The sequence below is a fragment of the Triticum aestivum genome, chromosome 1D, assembly GCF_018294505.1.
Source record: "Triticum aestivum cultivar Chinese Spring chromosome 1D, IWGSC CS RefSeq v2.1, whole genome shotgun sequence".
In the NCBI taxonomy this organism is placed as follows: Eukaryota; Viridiplantae; Streptophyta; class Magnoliopsida; order Poales; family Poaceae; genus Triticum; species Triticum aestivum.
Window position 1 is genome coordinate 19,022,166 of NC_057796.1, and position 22,089 is coordinate 19,044,254.

The following is a 22,089-nucleotide window of genomic DNA, read 5'->3' on the forward strand; positions in this document are numbered from 1 at the left end:
CTTGGGGGGCAAGGCACCCCTTCCCCCCTTGTGGCCGCCGCCCCCCCCTTGGATCTCATCTCCAGGGCTGGCGCACCCCCCCCAGGGGCCTATATAAAGGGGGGGGGAGGGAGGGCAGCACACAACAGCCTTGGGCGCCTCCCTCCTCCCCTGCAACACCTCTCTCTCTCGTAGTAGCTCGGCGAAGCCCTGCACGAGACCCGCTACATCCACCACCACGCCGTCGTGCTGCTGGATATCCATCAACCTCTCCTTCCCCCTTGCTGGATCAAAAAGGAGGAGACGTCGCTGCACCGTACGTGTGTTGAACGCGGAGGTGCCGTCCGTTCGGCACTCGGTCATCGGTGATTTGGATCACGGCGAGTACGACTCCGTCATCCACGTTCATTGGAACGCTTCCGCTCGCGATCTACAAGGGTACGTAGATGCCCTCCCTTCCCTTCGTTGCTAGTACACTCCATAGATGCATCTTGGTGAACGTAGGAAAATTTTAAAATTATGCTACGATTCCCAACAATTACAATACCATTTCTGAACACAAAACCATCATGTTGTGTCCCCCTCATGCACCCACTTCCCCTCTTACCCAACAGACGGGGATTGATGAATGAACTCACTTGGGCCAACTCACACTGTAGATCCATCGTCCAATCGGTTCAAGTGATCCGATGTTCCGATGTCTCGCTCATGCTCCTCATCCCCCTCTTATCTCTAGACCCCAAACGACTCTACCGATTTGACTCGGCATCAGATATCTACGCGCGAAGGCGAATCGAACGGGCGGTCATGGCCGGAAGGCCCTAACCAGTACGCCGCTCCCACCCACCCCAGATCTACCGCGAGAACAAGCAGTCAACAGATCGCATCTACCTACCCAAGGACGGATCGAAGGAAGGGAGGGGCCGGGGGGATACCTGGCGGCGGACGGGCCGGGCGGGCGGCGACTACTTCTTCTTGTGCGCCTGGACGAACTTGGAGTTCTTGAGGTCCTCCTTGGTGAAGCCGGCGGTCATCTTGGTGATGAGGGCCCCCGTGACGGCGAAGCCGGCGAGGAAGGGCCAGGTGCGGCCCCACTCCCGGCGGAAGAACACCGGCCACGGGTCGAACGCCGAGAAGAACTTCATCTCCGGTGGGTTTGATCTCGACCTCCGCCTTGGATTGGATTGGATTGGATTCGAGTCCACCAAGATCTGATTCTCTCTCTCGGTTGCGTTGCGGCGTGGACGGGGGGTGAGGGGAAAGAAGAGGAGTGGCTGTGGGTTGGTTGAGTGAGTCGTGGTGTCCAGCTGGGCTTCTCGTGGGCCACGCCATGCGGGCTGGTGTTTGGGCTTCGTTGCGTTCCGGAACTTCGGGTCCAGATAGACTTTTTTTCTTCTCAAGAACAAGATGCTCTTTTCTCAAAAAAAATGAAGAAGAACAAGATGCTCTTTTCTCAAAAAAAATGAAGAAGAACAAGATGCTCTTTTCTCAAAAAATAAATGAAGAAGAACAAGATGCTCTTTTCTCAAAAAATAAATGAAGAAGAACAAGATGCTCTATTTTTCTTCTTCGAAAGAAGAGGAGAAAAGGATTAATCTTAGGGAACCACCGAGGCTGCTCGAAAACATAACAAAGGCTGCGTTTGGCAGCTAAAAGTTAGAAACCACAGTTTTAGAAACTTTGTGTTAGCATATCTCATGCGCGGCCACGCTGCACTCGCTTCCAATTTTACTCATCATGCACAAACTGAACTCCCACATTAGTCTTTGCTTCTTCATAAGTAGCTCACCACTTAGAGCCCGTACGGATCTTCTCCAGCTTCACGGAATAGCTAGCTTCCTAAGAAGCCAGCCGCCGCCAGCTTCCGAGGGGAGAAAGATGCGTTCTGCAGCACCGAACAACTGCTCTTGGTTAGAATGGGCTGACAGCCCAGAAAGCGAGCCAAGTCCCAGTTCGGTGGCTCGTCGCGAGAGGAAAACTGTACGACGAGAAGAAAAAGTTTCGCGGATGCCACTTTGGAAGGGCATTCCAACATAATTTAAAGCAACTTTTCTCCTTCTCGTTTATGCGGAGCTGTGTTTCGGCTGCTCCAGAAATTTGCACTGCGGGTCGCTCATTCTCCAGAAGCGGGATTCTCGGAGCTATCCCGTTCGGCTTGCTTCTGGCTGGCTTCTTTGGAAGCTGGATCATGGAGGAGATCTGAACGTGGCCTTAGTGTTGTTTCTTTCTTCTACATTCACAGCCGCAATGACGGCAACACAGTCTGATTCCACCTGTACATGAACCTTGTTTATATCCCGCAAACACTTGAGGCCCAACAGTGGGGCGTTTGCTTCAGCTTCCTCTGCATCGGTACACATATGGAAGTCGCGGCCTACAAAGAAAACAACTGATCCGGTGCTATTCTTGGCGACTGCCTCAGTCCATGCTGATCCCAAAGCTGGTACAAAGGAGGCATCAACATTTAGCTTAATACACTCTCCTTGCGCTTGTTGGCTCATTTGAAGACTTGTTTATTATATATGAGTATGTTTCCAGAAGATATAGTGGCCCGGAGAGATCAGGTTATATGGATGTGGATAGCTGAAGGCTTTGTCCATCATGGAACACAGGAAACAAGATCACTATATGATGTTGGAGAGACCTACTTCAATGATGTTATAAATAGAAACATGATGCAACCATTATACCTTAATGATGAAGGCAGGGCAGATGATTGTCGTGTGCATGATATGGTTCTTGATGTAATATGCTCAATGTCAAGTGAAGAAAACTTCGTTAAAATATTGAATGGTATAGATCCAAGAACACATAATCCACACAGAATGGTTCGCATGTCATCATTTCAGAATAGCATGTCACAGCTCACCAACCCTCGGGTGTCGACCATACTCATGGCACAAGTGAGGTCTGTTACTTTCTGTAGTGTGATTGATGACCAAATCCAGTCTGTTTGGCAAATGGGTTGTCTGAAATTCTCGCACCAGCTCCCCTCCCTCTCCCGAGGTGCTCCCGCGAGCGTCGTCGGGAGACAACCCTAGCACAGCCACTCCCGGCCCTCCACCCCGGCTCCCCTTCCCTCGACGCCGCCGGGGGCGCCGCCTGCCAAAGGCCGCGTGGCAGAGGCAGAGGCGGGGCGGTTTTCCTCCTGCGCGCGGGTGGCTGGCGTAGTGGAGCACCTCTCCCTGCACGCGGCGGCGGGTCCCGGCCGGCCCCTGCCCTGGCGCTCCTCCCCACGTCCTCGTGGCCCGCCGACGCTGCCTCCTCCTCCCCTCCCCCTGTGCTCGTGGGGTCTGGTGGTCTCGGACGTGCTGGCGGCGGATCAAGACATCCCTGCCCAGATCTGGCGGGGGTTGCCGGCGCCCCTGTGGAGGTGGTGTTGTTGCGGCTGGTGTCCACGCTGCTTCGGTGCGGGGTGGCGGGCTTCGGGTGGATCTGACCAGGGCGTGGAGGCGCATGTGATGTGGTGGTGGCAGGTTGATTGCGGCGGCGGCCAGATTGTTCTGGCGTCGGCTCGTCTATAGGCTGCCTGTGTCGGTCTTCAACCCCTCTCCTCGGCGTCTGTTCGCTTCTCTCGCCGGAGGGCTGGTCTTCTCCCGGCTACGGTCCATCGACCGTCTCGTGCCTGCTGACGTAGGACCGAGCTCGTCTCGCGCCCGGCTGTTGGACCGGCCCGGCTCACGCCCGACAGTAGGACTGCGCTCGCCTCGCGCGCGGTGTAGTAGGACGACTCGATGGAGGCTAGTTGTGGCCGGCCTATTGGGTCTCATCGTTGGGTCCGACCAGGAGTGCGAAAGGCGGGTCCTTTCTGCTCATCTCTTCGGTTGGGGTAGCGGCGGGTCTCGGGTGACTTGGTGTCAAGGTCTTGGATTCCGGGGTGGCGGCCCTGGTGGTGTGCGCGCGATGCTCATGGGCAGAGCTCGTGCCTCGGTCCTGCCCAGTTGCCACGGCCGTGTGGGTGGCGTGGTAGCTGGGGTGTGGCGTTCGGTGGCGGTGAGTGGTGGCTAGGGTGAAAACCTACTCTATCTTTGGACGGACCGGTGGCGGCGAAGAGTGCTCCCTTCTTGAAGGCGTCGTCGCGGCCTTATTGCCCGTCGTGTTGCTCTAGGGGAAAGTCTGATCCTTGGATCGGGAGGTGGCGGCGCTCCGGTGCTGTATCCTTCCTGAAAGCGCCGCCTTGGAGCCCACGGTTCGTCATATGCGGCTTCACTTCTTCGCGGTGGCGTGTTCACGGTTGAAGCCCCCAGCGGCTCTTGTAATGCTAGGGATTGTATTGTTGCGCTCAGCGCCTATGTATCCTGCCTTGGGTGTGTGTGCGTGTGTTGTGGGCGAGTGCGGTTGTATCGGGCGCTGTTGATCATGGCTTTATATATAAAGCGGGGCGAAAGCCTTTTTCAGTAATCCAGTCTGTTTCATGCTTTCAAGTTCTACGTGTATTAGATTTAAGCAGTTCAAATCATTGGGCAAGTACACATGAGCTTGATCTTGGGTATGTCATGAAGTTGGTACATCTGAGGTACTTAGGGTTAAGAGATACACATGCTGGGGAGCTCCCGACTGAGATAGGAAAGTTACGTTTCTACAGACACTAGACTTAAGAGGAACACTGGATCAGTGGTGCCATCAACTATTATTCGGCTAGGATGTTTGATGTGCCTATACATTGATGTGCGTATGAAAATGCCGGTTGGGATTGGAAACTTAGGCGTCCATAGAAGAGTTGAGTGGACTGTATGTGGACGGTTCTAATGGAATTGAGAAGGAGATAGGGCAGCTGAAAGAGCTAAGGGTGCTCAACCTTCGGTGGCAGAGACGAAATGAGAGCATATGTAACTGTTTGGTGTTGTCAGTTATGGTGTCACAAGGTTTGATCTCAGCTGGGACTGCCGGATGCCCCCTCCGTACCTCTGTGCCCTTGTGTTCCGCGGATGCACCTCCATGTTGCCTGGCTGGATTCATTCTTCTTCGCTTTCCCTCCTATCCTACCTGCATATCTCCGTGGATATGGTGCGAGGGAAGGACATTAAAATACTTGGGACCTTGCCGGCTCTTTGTCATCTGAGACTAGAGTCTACTGAAGTTCAGACTCAATACATCTTCAACACCGACACTTATGAATTCCCATGTGCAAGGGAGTGCAGATTCGAGTATTTCACGTCAACACCATCTATGTTTCCAGGAGGAGCGATGCCAAGGCTTGAACTCCTCAAGTTTTATGCCCGGGCGTCGGACATCGGGAGTGGTAAGTTGGACGTGAATATGGCACACCTCCCTTCCCTCAAGTGAGTCAATGTTGTCCTGTGGAAAGAGGAAGGCAACCCTCTAAAGTTGGAGGAAGCCAAGGCTGCGCTAAGGTTTGCAGTGAACGCCCATCCCAACCGCCCCAGCCTTGCCGTGTCTTGTTATTTTGGCTTCCGTCACACACAACCAACATGATTCATTTTTTACTATCTTTTACCCGCAAAATAAAACATTATTCATTTTTCTTTCTTCCTCACGTGTTTGCATATGGGTTTCAATGAAGGATCGGAAGAAAATGAATTGGAAGAATAGGAATCAGAAGAAAAGGTTGCAATGGGAACCTTTTTACCATTTTCCAATCAAAAGAACAAGATGGCTTGACATTATGTTTCCTAGATGGAAACAAAAGAGAGCACAACAGAGGAATCGGAAGAAGACGAATCAGAACAAGAGTGTGGGCTGATGCACTCCCATGTTTGAGAGAATGTGGCTTCTTGCATTTTCCGACGTGCCATCTATATTTCCTTGTGGAGCTATCTGTTACTGCAAGATGAAGATACATTCCTTCATGTACAGCCAATGATTGCTTCCATTTTCCAGAAATGAAAAAACCATTTCTGCTCTCATATTCCTGAACTACAGACAGTAATGAGATCCTGTACCTGAAAATTAAATCTTATTATTAGCATACGCAGAATACATCCAAGTGGAGCACGCCACAGTAGAAATCTGCAGAAAATAACATATGGAGAAGTAAGGCAACAACAACTACTACTCACAAACAAACTACCAGTTGGCTGGCTGATGACGTCCCACAATTCCTTGTTCCTGATCTGTACAAACTGGCCACACGGAAGAACGCTCTCTGTTCGTGATGCTTGCGAGGGAGGTCAGAGGATGCGTGGTCTTCACAGAATTTCTACCGAGCCTGTCTTAGATCAGTTTTTCGGTCTATGGTGCAAGATTCAGAACACCCAACACAATCCATTGAACCTGACGACATACGATGGACTCTCATTGCCGACGGGCGCTATTCTGCTGCCTCTAACTATGGTATCCAGTTCTCGATTTGGCCTGCCAGGCCGGACCTCAACGGCATTTGGCGCGTCAAGGTGGAACCCAAGATCAGATCCAACATGTGGCTGTTGTCACAAAACCGGAACTGGACCGCAGACTGTCTGCTTGCCAGAGGATGGACACATGCTGTTGCCTAAGTTTTCCATAGTCGAACACGCCGGTATACCGGGCCTAGTATATGAACAATGGCAGGGTTCAGAATTGCTGTATCTCATAATGAAATTCTGAATAATAAAGTGAAGAGCACTCAGCGAAATCTCAGCTGTTAATACTCAACATGAGTAGTTTACATTACAAGTTCCCATTTTGCAACTAACTGAAACAATGGCTGAATTTCAGCATGTAGCTATGGCTCAGAACTGAACCAACTTTTGTCTGGATATTCAAGTTACAATCAAGTAGTACCGGTGTACATGAAAAAAAAGCCCCACACAAATTCTTAACTCAACTGAGCACTGGCATGTGCCTTTAGAGCTCACTGCTGCATCTTCACAAAACCACATGTAGCTACCTGATTTAGTGCTCAACTAGACTGATATGTGCTTTTACAGTTGACTAGGTAAGAAATCACAAGGAAGATATTATCAGGTGTGATGAGACAGGGGAGACTGAACTGAAAGAATAGATAGAGGAGACTAATATACAAATCCAATCTTGCCGACAGACAGTCTATCAGGAGTACAGACAGTCTATCAGGAGTACAAACTGCATGGCCATAGCGAGTGGAACCGAGGTGAATTCATTCACCCAAATCACATCTGTAGCCACACTCTTTTCACGAGGATTATTACATCAACATCAACAAGCAAGCATTAGGCTGACACCGACAGAGAAAAAATTAACTGGCAGCTGCGACTTCAGTACCAGATGCACCGCTGCCCGAATCAAGTACAGTAGTACGCAAAGCAAGGACGAATATCATAAATCAAAAGGCAACTGTAGGCCACTTTTATTTGAGCTTCAGGCAACGAGAGTAGCAGGTTCAGCCGTTCAGGAAACCATTGCAGCGGAGCCACCTGCAGCTATATTCTGGAGAACAGTATCCCTACAGAGAGAAAATATCAGTCCGTCAGAACGCTTCTTGACGATATGCTTCTGATTGCAGACAGCATGAACTTTTTGAATTCCGTAATTATAAAACTAACAATACCTCGTGTCACTTTTTCATTTCTTAATATGAGATTTAACATGGGATGGTTGGGATGGAGATTTGCTTCCTTCCTTATGGCAGCTGCAGCAGCCTCAACTTCAGGAGATGTGGCATCCCGCTTCTGAAGAATAACTAGTACATCTTTCAGATACGGGAGGTGATCAATACCTAAGTAGAACCCATAGGCCTTTGCCATTGACACAAATAACCACAGCCTAAGCTTCTCGAGCTTTGGCAGTGCCCCTTCCTCAAACAGAAGGATCCCTGCACCTTCACCAAAAGGTTCATAAACGAACTCCTTCAAACATGGGAATCCTCTGCCTTGCAAAACAAGCCTGTCTTTATGGACCGTGTCGGTAGAAAGTTTCAGACAAAGTAATGCAGACAGCTCTCCAAGGATGCCAAGAACCTCCTCTGTTATTACACTTAAATTAATGTCCAGGCATGCAAGACTGGTGAGTGCCGGAGTAATCCACTTTGGCAGTTTTGATAAACAGTACATGGTGCCCATCTCAAATCTTTGGAGGCAAGATGGAAGAGGAGACCAGGAATCTAATAACTCGAATGGAGCTGAATTACCACCATCTATGTGCACGGACTGGAGTTTGTAGCTGCCAAGCTTGCATAGTGAGGAATGAAACATCTCTGCATGACTCTTGTACTCTTGAGATTCTGCACCTTTCACCGTGAACCCTAAATGGAGTACCTTCAAATTGATCAGGCTCCCTAGCTCCTCTACTGCACCTACTGAACTCATGGTAATATCAAAGCCTGAGATCTCCCTTAAGTTTGTCATATTCCCAATCCCGATTGGTATCTTCTTCTCATATCTGATTGGTATCTTCTTCTCATATCTGTCACCGAGTAGATGTTGTAGTTTAGTGAGCTGAACAATTCTTGCCGGTAAGTCTTTGACTGATGTACCCCTTAAATCCAGCGTCTCTAGATCATGCAGCATCACAATTCCAGATGGTAGCTCCTGTGTGTCCGTTCTCCTAAAGCTTAGGTACTTTAGCTGGAAAAGGTTTTCCATACCATTCATATCATCCTCTACCAGGTCCTCACAACCTTCAAAATCTAGTACACGTAAAGTTTCAAACTTAGTAAGACTAGGCAAGTGTTTAACGCAACCTGGTGCTGTTATTATAAGAGATCGGACATGGCTTAGGTCTTTCTTTACCAATTCAAATGCAAGCTCCTGGTCAATGTCCTGGATCGATAAACGTCGAATAGAACACTGCGAATTTCCCCAAACAGTTTGACTGCCGTTCACCACAGTGATGAAATTTTCTTCAATGGATTTTGAAATGATAAGTTCAAGCATCATGTCATGAACTCGACAGGCCTGCACCTTCCCATCATAACGAATGTTCACTGGTTGGACCAGGCTTTTATTGATAAGCTCGTAAAAATAACTTTCTGCAACCTCTTGACAGCTCCTCCCACGCTCTTCAGAAATAAAGCCTTCCGCAATCCATTGCCTCACCAACCTTTCTCTGTCAATCACATAATCCTCGGGGAAATTACTTAAGTGCAACAAGACAGTCTTGAGGTTTGGTGGAAGATCATTATAGCTCAAGGACAGTATGTTTTTCATTCCCTCTAGACTCTGGTTTCTGTTCAAGTCAGAACCAATTGATCTTTTCACCTTCTCCCACTCTTCTTTGAGACGTGGTCTGTTAGCTAGTAGACCAGAAATACTGATAATCGCCAATGGTAGGCCTCCACACTTTTTCAAGATAGCTTTTGAAACTTCAAGAAACATGTGAGGGAAGCAATTCTCTGAGCCAAAGATTCTTCTGAAAAATAGTCTTTCAGAGTGAGGGTCACTTAGAGGTTTCATTTCATAGATCTGGTCATCAGGACCTGGACAACAAGAGCTAGCTACTTCCAATATGCGTGTAGTAGCTACAATTCTGCTAGAACAGCTGTTCTCTGGAAATGCACAATTGATAGCATTCCATGCCACTATAGACCATATATCATCAATGATAACAAGATACCTGATAGATGTCAACAGACAGCATCAATCAATAATGATATTACATATTCTTCGCGTACTCAAACTATAGCAAAGTAAGGGTATTTCAATGAAATCATAATCCTTTACATCAATATTTTCTTGAATGTTCGTGTTGATAGATTATTAGTGCAGACAAGCAAACTAATGTTGCAAACTCTTACTGCTGGACAGTGGAGGTGTAAGGTATGACTTCACCACCAGGGATCTGGTGTTTGGATTTACTTACAAGAGCGCCCCAGTGGGAGCTTCAATTTGTGGAGATAGCCTCTAAATTGTAACTGAATTGTTTGTTCAAACTTGAGCAATGATTTTAGTTATTTTCTTCTGCCAAGCATTTTCGCGAAATTCTGGAATCAAAGTTGTACCATTATATTTCATAACCACATAGTATTTTAGTTCTTGAAAAAAAAATAGAAGTAGAATAGTAGATGCAGAAACAAGAAGTTAAAATAATGACTGCTTAGAACAAGAGATATTTATGAAAAAAATGCGAGAAATTACCTTTTTTCTTGTAGAAGTTCTCTTAGCTTTGAAATGGATTTCTTTTCATCCCAAATCTCCATATCTTTCTTGAATTCATCGCTGTAAGAAACTTGGGAGATCACATCCTTGATAATTTTCTTTCTATCTGGCTTTTGGGAGACTGACACAAAAGCATGACAATCAAAATGCCCTTGAATCTTGCGATAGACCTCATTTGCCAGCGTTGTCTTTCCCAATCCACCAAACCCAACAATAGATAACACCTTGCGACTATGCTTGTTTCCATCTTCCATAACCCACTTTGCAAGATCATCTCTTGGACCGTCAACACCCACAAGGTGTGCCTCCTCAGCAAAAAGAGCAGCTAGTCGGGGATCCACGGCTGCATTGCCAGAGGTGCTACCAGCAACATCATCGAGCTTGTAGCTAGTCTTGAGTTGCTTCACCTCCTTGATACGAAGCTTAAGGTCGTCGATTTGGTAGGCGATTCCATGCCGAGCTCCAAGGGTTTTTAGATGGCGAGCCGTCTTGCGGAAGAATTCCTTTAAGCCGGCATCATGACGCCCACCATCGCCGAGCTTGCGGATGAACTTGTCGAAGCAATCCTCGGTATCATAGGCCAGCTCCCTCACGAGCGACATCCATTCCTTCACCTGATCATCAGGATCCTCTAGCTTGGCATAGCTTTTAAGCGCACCATGCATGCTGAAGAGCTCAGACCGGAGGGAGCGTATCTCACGGCGCACACCTTTCAGCCGGCCACACTCTTTGGCAAGCAGATCTGCAAGCTTTGCTAGAAGAGGACCCAACGCGCCCAGTGCGGCGGTCACCACAGGCGCCATCACAGTCCCCTCCTTCAGCTGCCGGCCTGTCTGGTTCACCATGCTCAGTTCTGCAGCACGGATCGAGCAAAGCATCAGCAAATCGAGCAAAACATGAAGCAGAGCGAATGAAGCAAACCATGAGCAGCACAGAACTCATACCCGCCGGAATGGCAATGCCCAGCCGAATCGCCGTGTAACGCCGGCGCACCTCGGTTTGGCGCGTCAACGAGATCCGCGAGTCGGCAGGGGAAGGAGAGCCGCCGCCGCAATGGAGTGGAGGCTGGAGAGTGGAAACCTAGCTACTGGAGTGGGGTGGGATTTGTCGATGGATATGGTGGATTGCCATGGGCTCTGTTGGCCCATCGCTGTAGAGCCGAGCGAGTTTCCGAGCAATTGCGGAACTGTAGATACTCAATGATTGATGGGGGCTCTCTTTCTCAACTTGCGAATGATTGAATGATTAAGCCGTCGCTGCGGACGGGAGCCCACGCCGTCACGGGAGTGGGCGGCGAAACCGCCCGTCGAGGAAAGGCCAGCGGAAAGAGCGGCTGCGGACGAAAGGCTTCTTCTCCGGCGGCGACGACGACAACGAAGGCGGCGATGGAGGATTGAATCGCGTGCAGCAATTGGCGAGACCAGGCTCTGTGTGTTCGGGGGCCCGCCAAACAAATCTGCCCATCAAACACCAGCTTGTTTTTTTGGGAGGAATACTACCTCTCATCTTAAATATAAGTCTTTTTAAAGATTTCAACGCGGACTGAGCAAAAGGAATGAATCTACCCTTTAAAACATGTCTCTATAGATTCGTATGTAGTCGTTATTAAAATCTCTAAAAAGAATTATATTTAAGGACGGAGGGAGTACATGACTTCTCTGGAACAGTCTGGCACAAAACGAAATTTACATCACTATCGCCAAAGAATCCAACCGCCGCCACCGCCGATGCGTTCGTCGAAGGAGAGAAACATAGGCCTCCAACTTGCATAGATCCAAGATAGTGCCATAGCAGGCAAGCTGTGTTATGAGCCTCTGAACAGGCACTACCACAAGTGGCGACCCATATTATGTGGATCGTCGGTCGAAGAAATACTCCACACATTTTGGATCCCGGCCCGGTCTTGAAGATCTTAACTCACAGAACCGTCAAAAAACTCCATAACTGGCAACCATCTTCTACTGTCGAATCTCCATGTGGACTATCCCTTGGACAAGACCGACATGTTTTGCGGGTTCAAACACGTTTCAGTAGTACCCGAACCCCGTCATACCCATCAAAATGCATAGCATATCCACTAATCCACCAATTTCTATACATCCACTGATCCAACCTCGACTAAATGACCGTCCCAACCCCAGCGCACCAGCCCCCAACCTTCACATCCCTGCTCGATAAACCCCTCTCTCACTCGCTCCTCAATTGGCTCCCGCACACGGCAACACACCACCTAAACCTAAACCTAAATTTTTCCCCCCGCCGCCGCCGCTTGATCGCATCTCGTCACTCTTGGGTTTGTGTTCATACAAGAGTTGCACACTATTTGAGGTAAAACACCCGTGGTTTTTTTTATTTCTCCTTTTTTCCTTATTTTTTGTTTGGTTTTATTATTTTTCTCCAGCTTCCCTTTTTTGTTATTATAATTCAATTTTATTTTGGGTTCTCTTTTTTTCATGGTTTTTTCATTCTACGTTCTTTGTTTTCTTTGTTCTTCTCATTTTTATTGGTTTTCTTTTTTCTTTTATATTTTTGTTTATGTTTTTTATTTTTTCTTATGTTTGTTTTCGTTTTTACTCTACATTCTCGTATGTATCAAAAACATTTTTTTAATAAGCTATCAACATTCTTGTTTACATGTTCAACATTGTCCGAACGCTTATTCAACATTTTAATATTTATCTCAATATTTCTTAAATACTTGTTCAACATTTTTAATACTCGTTCAACATTTTTCAAATACTTCTTCAACATTTTTAATAGTTATTCAACATTTTCAAAATACTTGTTCTACATTTTTTAAATACTCATTAAACATTTTATACTTATTCAAAATTTTTCAAATACTTGTTCAGCATTTTTAATAATTATTCAATATTTTCAAATACTCGTTCAACATTTTTAATCCTTAGTGAACATTTTTCAAATACTTATTCAACATTTTTTCCGTTCCTTTCTTTTTGTTTGGTTTTATTATTTTTCTTTGGGTTTCCTTTTTTCGTTATTATAATTCGTTTTTCTCTTTGTTTATGATGGTTTTTTCATTCTACATCCTTTGTTTTCTTTTTTCTTCTCCATTTTTTGTTTGGTTTTCTTTTTTCTTCTGTATTTTTTGTTTTTCTTTTTATTTTTTCTTATGTTTGTTTTCGTTTTCACTCTTCATTTTCGCATGTGTTAATAAAACATTTTTTAATCAGCGATCAACATTTTTTGTTTACACATTCAACATTGTCCGAACGCTTATTCAACATTTTTTAAATACTTGTTCAACGTTTTAATACTTATTTCAACATTTTTTAAATACTTGTTTAACATTTTTCAAACACCCGTTCAACATTTTTCAATACCCGCTCAACATTTTACAAATACTTGTTCAACATTTTTAATACTTATTCAAAAAAATTCAAATACTTGTTCAACATTTTTCAAATAATCATTAAACATTTTTAATACTTATTCAACAGTTTTTAAATAGTTGTTCAATGTTTTCAAATATTCGTTCAACATTTTTAATACTTATTTAACATTTTCTAAATACTGATTCAACATTGTCCAAATACTTGTTCGCCATTTTTTAAATAATCGTTCAACAATATTAAATACTTATTCAACATTTTTCAAATACTTATTCAACCCTTTTAATACTTATTCAACATTTTGGAATACTTGTTCAACATTTTTCAAATGTGTTTTTGAAGAGTGTTTTTCAAATGTTGAAGAGTGTTCAACATTTTAGAATATTCTAAAGTATAAAAAAAGTACAAAAGAACAAAAAATAAGAACGGAAAAAGAAGAAAAAACAGGCCGTGGCCTCCCGCTTGGCTGGGCCTGCTCATCTGGGCTCTCCCCGACGCGAGGCATCCCCAAGTGCTCGCTTAAAGCAAGAAATAGGGGTGGCCGCCTCTCACCACTTCGACTTGCGGTTTTGTGGGCCGGGCTGAGGACTCCTGTCGATTTCATCCTGGGCCACATCGAGCAGCCTCATAGCGTACACAAGATGCTGGATTCTATTTGGTTGGGCCTTCCACATGATCCTGTTGTAATTTCGGTAGCAACACCCTCTGTTGAATAAAGTCTAGCAAGTCATCCTTAAAAAAAATCTACCTTCTTGTGCGCAGCCAACTATGGTCCATGTACCCTAGGACCCCACGGTATCATATACAAACCAAGAGGTCATGCTGGTAGAAAAAACAAAGAATGTCTTGGTAGTTCATCTGTACTCTGTACACACTCCAACGACGTAGGGTTTTATCTCTTCGAAGAGTCTGGGTAAATCATGTGTCCTTATTATCATCGTCCCAAGAGGCCTATCTTAGGATACCCTACCATGAGATCTGTCGGATTTAGCTTCACAGTGGTGCCTCCTGTAGTTCCTACTAGGTGAACGTCGCCGTGTGTTGGGAGTTAACGTCGGTTCTGACATGATCTACACGCCGAAACAAATCTTCGTCTTCGGTGCCGCCACTTACGTTGCCAATTCGACCGGCCACATCGGCCAGAGTTGGATCTTCAAAGATCGAGCAGACGTCTTCATCAACATCAATTTCAATCTTAACCGGGATCATAACGAAATCGTCCATGGAGCTCGGGAGCTCAAATCAACATTGCTCTTGCGCGGCCATGCAGACAAATATGAATAGCAGAACCATTTGTGTCAGCTCCGCCTCCTCGAGCATCATTTTCACAGTTGGATTTTTCGCGTCGAGATCTTTAAAACTAGATCGTATCATACAGATTTCGACAAACATTTTTTGCGGAATAATTAGAAAAACCAAGAATCAAAAAAAAGGGGGGAACCGAGAAAAGCGAAAAAAAACGGAAACCAAGAAAAACAAACAAACCCAGAAAGATAAAAACCGGAACCCAAAAGCACGGTTGTGCTTTTCACCTTTTTGGGGGAGCACAGCTGTGGTTTTTCCTCAGGTACAAACCTATTTTCGTCACTGTAACGAAGCATTCGAGGTTTCATAGACAAAGGTACCATGGCCGGATACGCTCCTGGCAACAACCTGAGATTACATGAGGTCATAACACACACCCTCTATGCCCTTCTAGGACGTATGTGCTTCATACTCCACCGTACATTTATAACTGTGTTACGGTTCTAGCACTCCACGGCACCAGGTTAGTTCACATGAGTATTAAATTATCAGTTCTCAGTTTCATCACCTAGCTAAACCATGACTCTATGTGTATTTCTGGCTCATTGTTGGTTCAACTAGCAGTTCAAATCAACAGAAGCATTTACAGACCAGCAGGTACTTAATATAGAGTGAACAAAAATATGGCTGAATACGTGAATATTTAAGTTACACTCAAGTACAGAGAACAGAGGTCCAGACAGAGACCATACAATGGAAAAAACAGAGTTCCACGCAGAGACTGGATTCAAAATGCTGTAAACAAACGAGAACAATCCGATGGCAAGTTCACACACAAAGTAGCAAATATATAGACCACTCCTTTTTGTGTTTCGAAAAGGAGGGTTTACTCCCGGCCTCTGCATCAGATGAAGCACACAGCAATTGTAGACCACTCATTCTGGGCCCATTTTATTTAATCTTCAGGGAACAAGAATAGTAGGTTCAGATTTCAGCACCACCATCGCGACCTTGTATCTAAGGATAACACATCTAACGCCATCACGGCGTTCTCCGACGTCTCCATATAGAGAATTACCCTCGGATGGTTGGGATGCAGATTAGCTTCATTCCTTATGGCAACTGCTGCAGCCTTGCATTCCGGACAAGTAGCCCACTTATATTTAAAACGAACATTAAAGAATTTCAGACATTGGAGGTGCTCAATGCCTAAGAAGAACCCACCGCCTTTTGTCACTGATACAAAAAACGACAGGTCAAGCTTCTCAAGCATTGGCAATGCCCCTTCCTCAAAGAGAGAGGTTCCAGCATCTACACCAAAAACAAACAGCTCCTTCAAACATCGGAATGCTCCACGTTGCAAAATAAGCTTGTCTTTCTGAACCTTCTTGGTCCTCAGTCCAAGAGAAAGTAACGCAGGTAGCTCTCCAAGTACACGAAGATCCTCCCCTGTTACCTCACTTAACTTGATGTCTAGATATGCAAGACTGGTGAGTAATGCTGGTGCAATCCAACTCGGAAGTCTGGATAAATAGTAATCCATAGTCATCTCAAATTTTTGGAGGCCGGATGGAGGTGGACACCAGGAATCTATCAAATCGAATAGATATAAGCTACCCGATATACATATGGTGTGGAGTTTGCGGCTACCAAGCTTGCGTAGTGAGGAGAGAAACATCTCTGCATGACTCTTGTACCTCTGAGATTCGTCATCCTTCAGTATGTACATTATTACTTGGACTTGGAGTACTTCCAAATTGATCAGTTTCCCTAGCTCCTCTAGTGCACTTACAGAACTCTTGGTGATGGTAAAGCAACCAGCAATCTCACGTAATTTTGTCATATTCCCAATCCCCACTGGTATCTCCATTTCAATTAAACCTTTGTTTCCAATGAGTAGATGTTGTAGTTTAGTAAGCTGAACAATTCCAGCTGGCAATTCTTTGATCTTTGTATCCCTAAGATCTAGGGTCTCTAGATCATGCAGCACAGTTATTCCTGATGGTACCCTTGATAAATCCGTGTTCCGCAAGCTCAAGTACTTCAGTTGGAAAAGTTTTTCCATACCATTCATAACATATTCATCTATTTCCAGACAATCTTGTAAATCCAGAACACGTAAAGATTCAAATTCAACAAGTCCAGGCAAATGTTTGATGCAACTTGGTGATGTTACTGTCAGGGATCGAACGTGGCTTAGATCTTTCTTTGCCAACTCATATGCAAGCTCCTGGTCAATGTGCTGGATTGACAACCTACGAATAAAGCATTGAGAATTTTCCCAAACAGTTTGCCTGCCGCTTATTATCGTGATAAAATTCTCTTCGATGGATTTTGAAATGATAAGTTCAAGCATCATGTCATGAAGTCGACAAGCTCGAACCTTACCGTCATAGCCAATGTCCACAGGTTGAACCATGCTTTTGTTGATAAGCTCGTAAAAATAATTCTCTGCAACCTCTTGACGGCTCTGTCCACGCTCTTCAGAAATAAATCCTTCTGCAATCCATCTTCTCACTAATCTTTCTCTGTCAATCACGTAATCCTCAGGAAAATTACATAAATATAGCAAGCAAGTCTTGAGATTAGGAGGAAGATCGTTGTAGCTGAGCAACAGAATGTTTTTCATTCCCTCTAGACTTTGCTTTTTGTTCAGGTCAGTGCCAATTGACCATTTCACCTTCTCCCACTCTTCTTTGACACATGGTTTGTTTCCTAGCAAGCCTGATATACTGATAATTGCCAATGGTAGGCCTCCACACTTTTTCAATATTGCATTTGAAACTTCTTTCAACATATCAATGTAGCAGTCCTCTGTACCAAAAATTCTTTTGAAAAATAATATTTTAGAGTGATCATTACTTAGAGGTTTCATTTCGTATATCTGGTCGTCAGGACCTGGACAACAAGAGCTTGCTACTTCAAATATGCGTGTAGTAGCTATAATTCTGCTGGACTTATTATTCTCTGGAAAAGCACACTTGATAGCGTTCCAAGCCATTATAGACCATATATCATCAATGATGACAAGATACCTAATAGAGCATATGTTAGTGGATAGCATCAATAAGTTACGATATTTATGGAATTCAAATAAAGAAGTAAGTGTAGAACTCCAAAATCGTATATTATTTAGAATTGTAGTAAAAACTTGTATATTCTAGATACTCAAACCAGTAATAAAATACTTGATACTTTTAGGTTTCCATATGTAGTTTAAGACTTCACGTTCAACAAAAAAAATTCTCTTTCACTTTTATTTTCTTTTGGAAATGTTATTTATCAATACTTGTTTGAATGCAAAATTAGTAGATATAGTTACAACACAATAAGACTTAATTCATTAGATTAAAAGTAGACATAGTCCGTGAAGAAGGATGGGAAGGCACTCATTGCTCAACCTTCCGATGACTCCTACCCCAAAGATGTTGTGAATGTTGTTGGCATAGCCCAATTGAAGCTTGGCAAAGATGGCAAGATAATCAAGAGTGACTACATTAAGTACTACAAGGGAGACTCCCACAAGTGTCTCATGACCATGGATGTCAAGGATGAAGAGCATGTTCACTCCCACAAATGCCTTATGGCAAAGGAGTTAAAGGTACCTAGCATTCCTAATCCCATGTATATTCACTCTCAAGCCTCCTACCGATATATTTCGCGATGTGGAGGGTGTTAGTTATAATAATGACGAGAACCAAATATTGGTGGGATTGCATGGGGAAAGTCTCAATGAATTCAATTATTTATGGATCGTGCTATTCAATGGAATGAGACCATGAGGGAACTTTAAACCGTCAACACCGTGGGGAAGGAGAGAAACAAACTCTTTGAGAAAAACTTCGAATTAGAGAAAGCTAGAAATTATTCCGTATGCATCACCATCCAAACTAATGAAGATGATGTTGGTAAGAACATAGATTTTTTGGATAGGGCAACTAAAATTTGTCAAGAACAAAGTGCTTCTAAGAGCAAGTTTGAAGTAGCTCATGCTACTCTCACTTAGGATTTATAGCTCCTAGAAAAGGCCCACAAGTTGAGCATCAAACTTAAGGAGAGTCATGAGGAACTTCAAGTTAACTACTTGAGTGCTCTTTCTAAGCCTAACACTCCTATTATTGTTGATATTGGTGCTTGTGCTACTAACTCTACTTGTGATTAAACATCTCTAATTAAGGAAAAAAATGTTGAGTGCCAACTTGAGAAAGGGGTAGTGTCTTGCATTCAAGGCGAGAAGAACGTCGATGATGTGTTTATCATACATAAAGAAGTGTTTGCAAAAGAAGGACTTGGTTTTGATCCAAGTTCAATTAAGAAGGATGCCACTCCTCATAAGGTTGCATTTGTGCGTTAAGGGCACAAGGAGATGGTCATCCAGTAACCTAGGTTAGCACTTCCATTCTGATTGGACTGATTTTGTAACAAAGCCCATCTGCTCGATGTGTTGTTCCTTGAATGTCTGCCTTTGCCTTGCCCGCAACCTATGTTCTACCTATATGCCATGTGTGAGCCCCTTCCAAGTTGACGCTTGAGAGGGAGGTGCGCGAGGCAGGAGGTACCACCGATGGGGGCTAGCCTAGTCATGAGGCGGGTGGTAGTCAGCTTGTGGTTGAGGAAGAGATTCTTTCTAACCCAGGCAGTAAAGGACAGGAATTGGAAAGCATAGTGACTAGGTGTGTTTGTCCATTAGTCCATAGTTGACTGTAATGGTCACGCAGCGCCTCGTCCCTGTTTGTATCCTTTGAGCACACGCCCATAAGTAGCGATGAAATCAAGGTAATTAGTGGGCCTTGTGTCCACGTTGTAGGTGTGGTTGAGTGTGCCATGAAGTTGTTTGACCGGTTGCCGAGGCCTGACTACAGGGGCTTGCACGACCATCTCCATGGCGAAGCAAGGGATTCCCCTTGCCGTGGTCAACGGAAAATAGGATGCCGACGATGAAGTATGCATCTGGGGACTTCGAAGAGTATCTCACCTCGGGGATGAGGATGTTTCCTGAGTGTACTAGGGCCGCGGCGGTAGGGTGAAGATGACGAATGTTTCAGCGGCTCTTTGGAAGGGCGAGGCAATGATGGAAAATTTCCCATGCTCGCGGAGTTGCGACCTGTAGGGAAGTCCTCACTGTCACAAATCTCCATATGAGGAGAGCGAGCCAGCGAGCTAGGGGAGGGGGCTTTCTGGCCAAAAGTGTCACCTAGTGAGCTCGCTGCATCGGATTAGGGGAAGACGCGTCTACTTGCGCCCATGGGGACACGTTGACCACATAATCATATGAACGCGCTCCTCATCGTTCGTCATCATGGTGAACTTCATCGCGAGCTTCCTTCTTGTCTTCTACTCCGCGAACGTAGCCCACTCGCTAGCTGCATACATATGCCAGGGTTCCTCCTCCTCCACCTGCTATGTGAAAGGCCGTGTTGGATCTGGCTCCATGGTTATTAGAGTAGGGCCCTGGGATCTCCTGAGCCTCCTCCCCCATTAGACTGCTCGTTGCCTGATCCAGAGGAGGGGGCGACAGGGGCCGTAGGAGAGCAATAGGGTACCATGGGTGGGGAAGGGGGTTGCTCCGGTGAGATTACGGTGGTGATAGTTGTGGCGGGGGCTAGGCAGAAACAACAGAGGGAGGGTGCTCATGCTCTATTTTTTGTACAAGTAGTGTTATTGATTAAGTCATGTACTTGTTGTAAATCAATTTTTTTACCTTTTATGAGTAGTATCCTGTGTTTCACATGCTGATTTTGTGTTGTGAGTCAAAATGAACTTTACTATTTGTATACCAAACATTAAACTATGAATTTAAACGACACAAGAAAGCCCTATATTTTATATATTATATTTATATTTTTTGTGCTGCACATTTAAGAAAGTAATTTATAACTACCAGGGTATACCATATATATAGCTTGTTCCGTTTGTGTTTGTGTTATGGAACGAATGAGACATGTAATAGCAAGAACTGCTAGTGACGTAATAGTTCTTGTTATGTTATAAAATGCTAGAAAACTCAAATAATGATAAGTAATTATGCATAAAACGTACTACTTGACAGACATAATAATACCAAAAAGTACCTCTTATCTTGTAGTAGTTCTCTTAGTTTTGCAATGGATTTTTTTTCGTCCCAAATATCTATATCTTTTGTGAATTCTTCATTGTTGGACACTTGGGAGATCACATCCTTGATAATTTTCTTCGTATCTGGCTTTTGGGAGACTGACACAAAAGCATGACAATTAAAATGCCCTTGAATCTTGTGATAGACCTCATTTGCTAATGTTGTCTTGCCCAATCCACCGAACCCAACGATAGACAATATTTTGCGGTGATGTTTGTTTTCTTCTTGCACCATCCATTTGGCGAGATCATCCCTTGGACCATCAATGCCAACAAGGTGTGCCTCCTCAGCAAAGAGAGCGGCCAACCGGGGATCCACTGTCGCATGGACCGAGATGCTACAAGCAATATCATCTAGCTTGTAACTAGTTTTGAGCTCTTTCACTTCCTTGATGCGAAACTTCAGATCATCGATTTGGTTGGCGATTCCACGTCGAGCTCCAAGCGTCTTTAGACGGTGAGCCATCTCGCGGAAGAACTCCTTGAAGCCAGCATCATGCCCACCTTTGCCGAGGTGGTGAATGAACTTGTCAAAGCAATCTTCTGTGTCGTATGCCAACTCCCTCACCAGTGATATCCATTCCTTCACTTGGTCATCAGGATCTTCTAGCTTTGTGTACTTCTTGAGCGCACCATGCATGCTGGTAAGCTCAGATTGGAGCGACCGGATCTCACGGCGAACCCCTTTCAGGCGGCCACACTCATTGGCAAGCAAGGCAGTGAGCTTCACCAGGAGGGGGCCCAACGCCCCCTGTGAAGCAGTCACCACAGGCTCCATCAGTCCCTCTGTGCTGCTGTCTTGTTTGGTTCTGGCCGGACGCTAGAGCTCGGTCAGTTGCAGTCCTAGTCCTGGAGAAGCTTTGTCCTACAGCAGCAGCAGCACCAACAAGAAGAGTAAAGAATCAAACAGCTGCAGCACAATTCAAGCAGCAGCGGCAGGAATCAAGCAAACTTACCCTCACTACCGTCACCGCCGTGATGCCTGGCCTAATCAGTACGCATATCGCTCCGCCGCCATAAGCTCGACGCAGCCACGGCGTATATCGGAAGGGACGGTGCGTGTAACGAGATGTGTGAGTCGGCTAGCGAGCAGAGCCGCTGCCGTAGTAGAGACTGACTGAGGTGGGAGGTGGGAGGAGGGAGGAGGCTATTCTGCAGTTGGGTGAGTGCCCTTCCTTTTCGAGGAATCCGATGCTTTTCTCTTTGCCTTCCAAGTGGGTGGACGACAATTCCCTTTCCAGAAATTGGATGCTCTTTCTTTGGCTCAGCATAATAAAGCTTGCTTTGCCGGCCACTTGTACCTGCCAACAAGCAAATCTAATCCACCGATACGCTAGACAAATAATTGAGAGGGGTACTGATTCAATTTGAGAAATAGTACTACC

General features: G+C 45.3%; 3 protein-coding genes across 3 annotated transcripts in view; all 3 read right to left on the minus strand.

The window, feature by feature from the left end:
- Positions 1–1,241, minus strand: part of LOC123179995 (uncharacterized) — an 11,202-nt gene extending 9,961 nt beyond the window's left edge. Inside the window, exon 1 of the mRNA XM_044591939.1 lies at positions 915–1,241. Within this exon, the coding sequence (XP_044447874.1) occupies positions 945–1,124 (180 nt within the window). The 5' untranslated portion in view covers positions 1,125–1,241 and the 3' untranslated portion in view covers positions 915–944. The remainder of the gene's footprint in view (positions 1–914) is intronic.
- A 5,314-nt stretch (positions 1,242–6,555) lies between these two features.
- On the minus strand, positions 6,556–11,381 carry LOC123179996 (disease resistance protein RGA5). The gene is made up of 4 exons (XM_044591940.1): positions 10,937–11,381; positions 9,972–10,845; positions 7,448–9,450; positions 6,556–7,342 (listed from the first exon to the last, which is right to left on the minus strand). Exons 2-4 carry the CDS (start codon positions 10,835–10,837, stop codon positions 7,320–7,322), a joined length of 2,892 nt encoding a protein of 963 aa, XP_044447875.1. The 5' UTR covers positions 10,838–10,845; positions 10,937–11,381; the 3' UTR covers positions 6,556–7,319.
- Positions 11,382–15,274: 3,893 nt separating this feature from the next.
- On the minus strand, positions 15,275–21,831 carry LOC123179997 (disease resistance protein Pik-2). The gene is made up of 3 exons (XM_044591941.1): positions 21,661–21,831; positions 20,662–21,569; positions 15,275–17,625 (listed from the first exon to the last, which is right to left on the minus strand). Exons 2-3 carry the CDS (start codon positions 21,480–21,482, stop codon positions 15,582–15,584), a joined length of 2,865 nt encoding a protein of 954 aa, XP_044447876.1. The 5' UTR covers positions 21,483–21,569; positions 21,661–21,831; the 3' UTR covers positions 15,275–15,581.
- Positions 21,832–22,089: the final 258 nt, after the last annotated feature.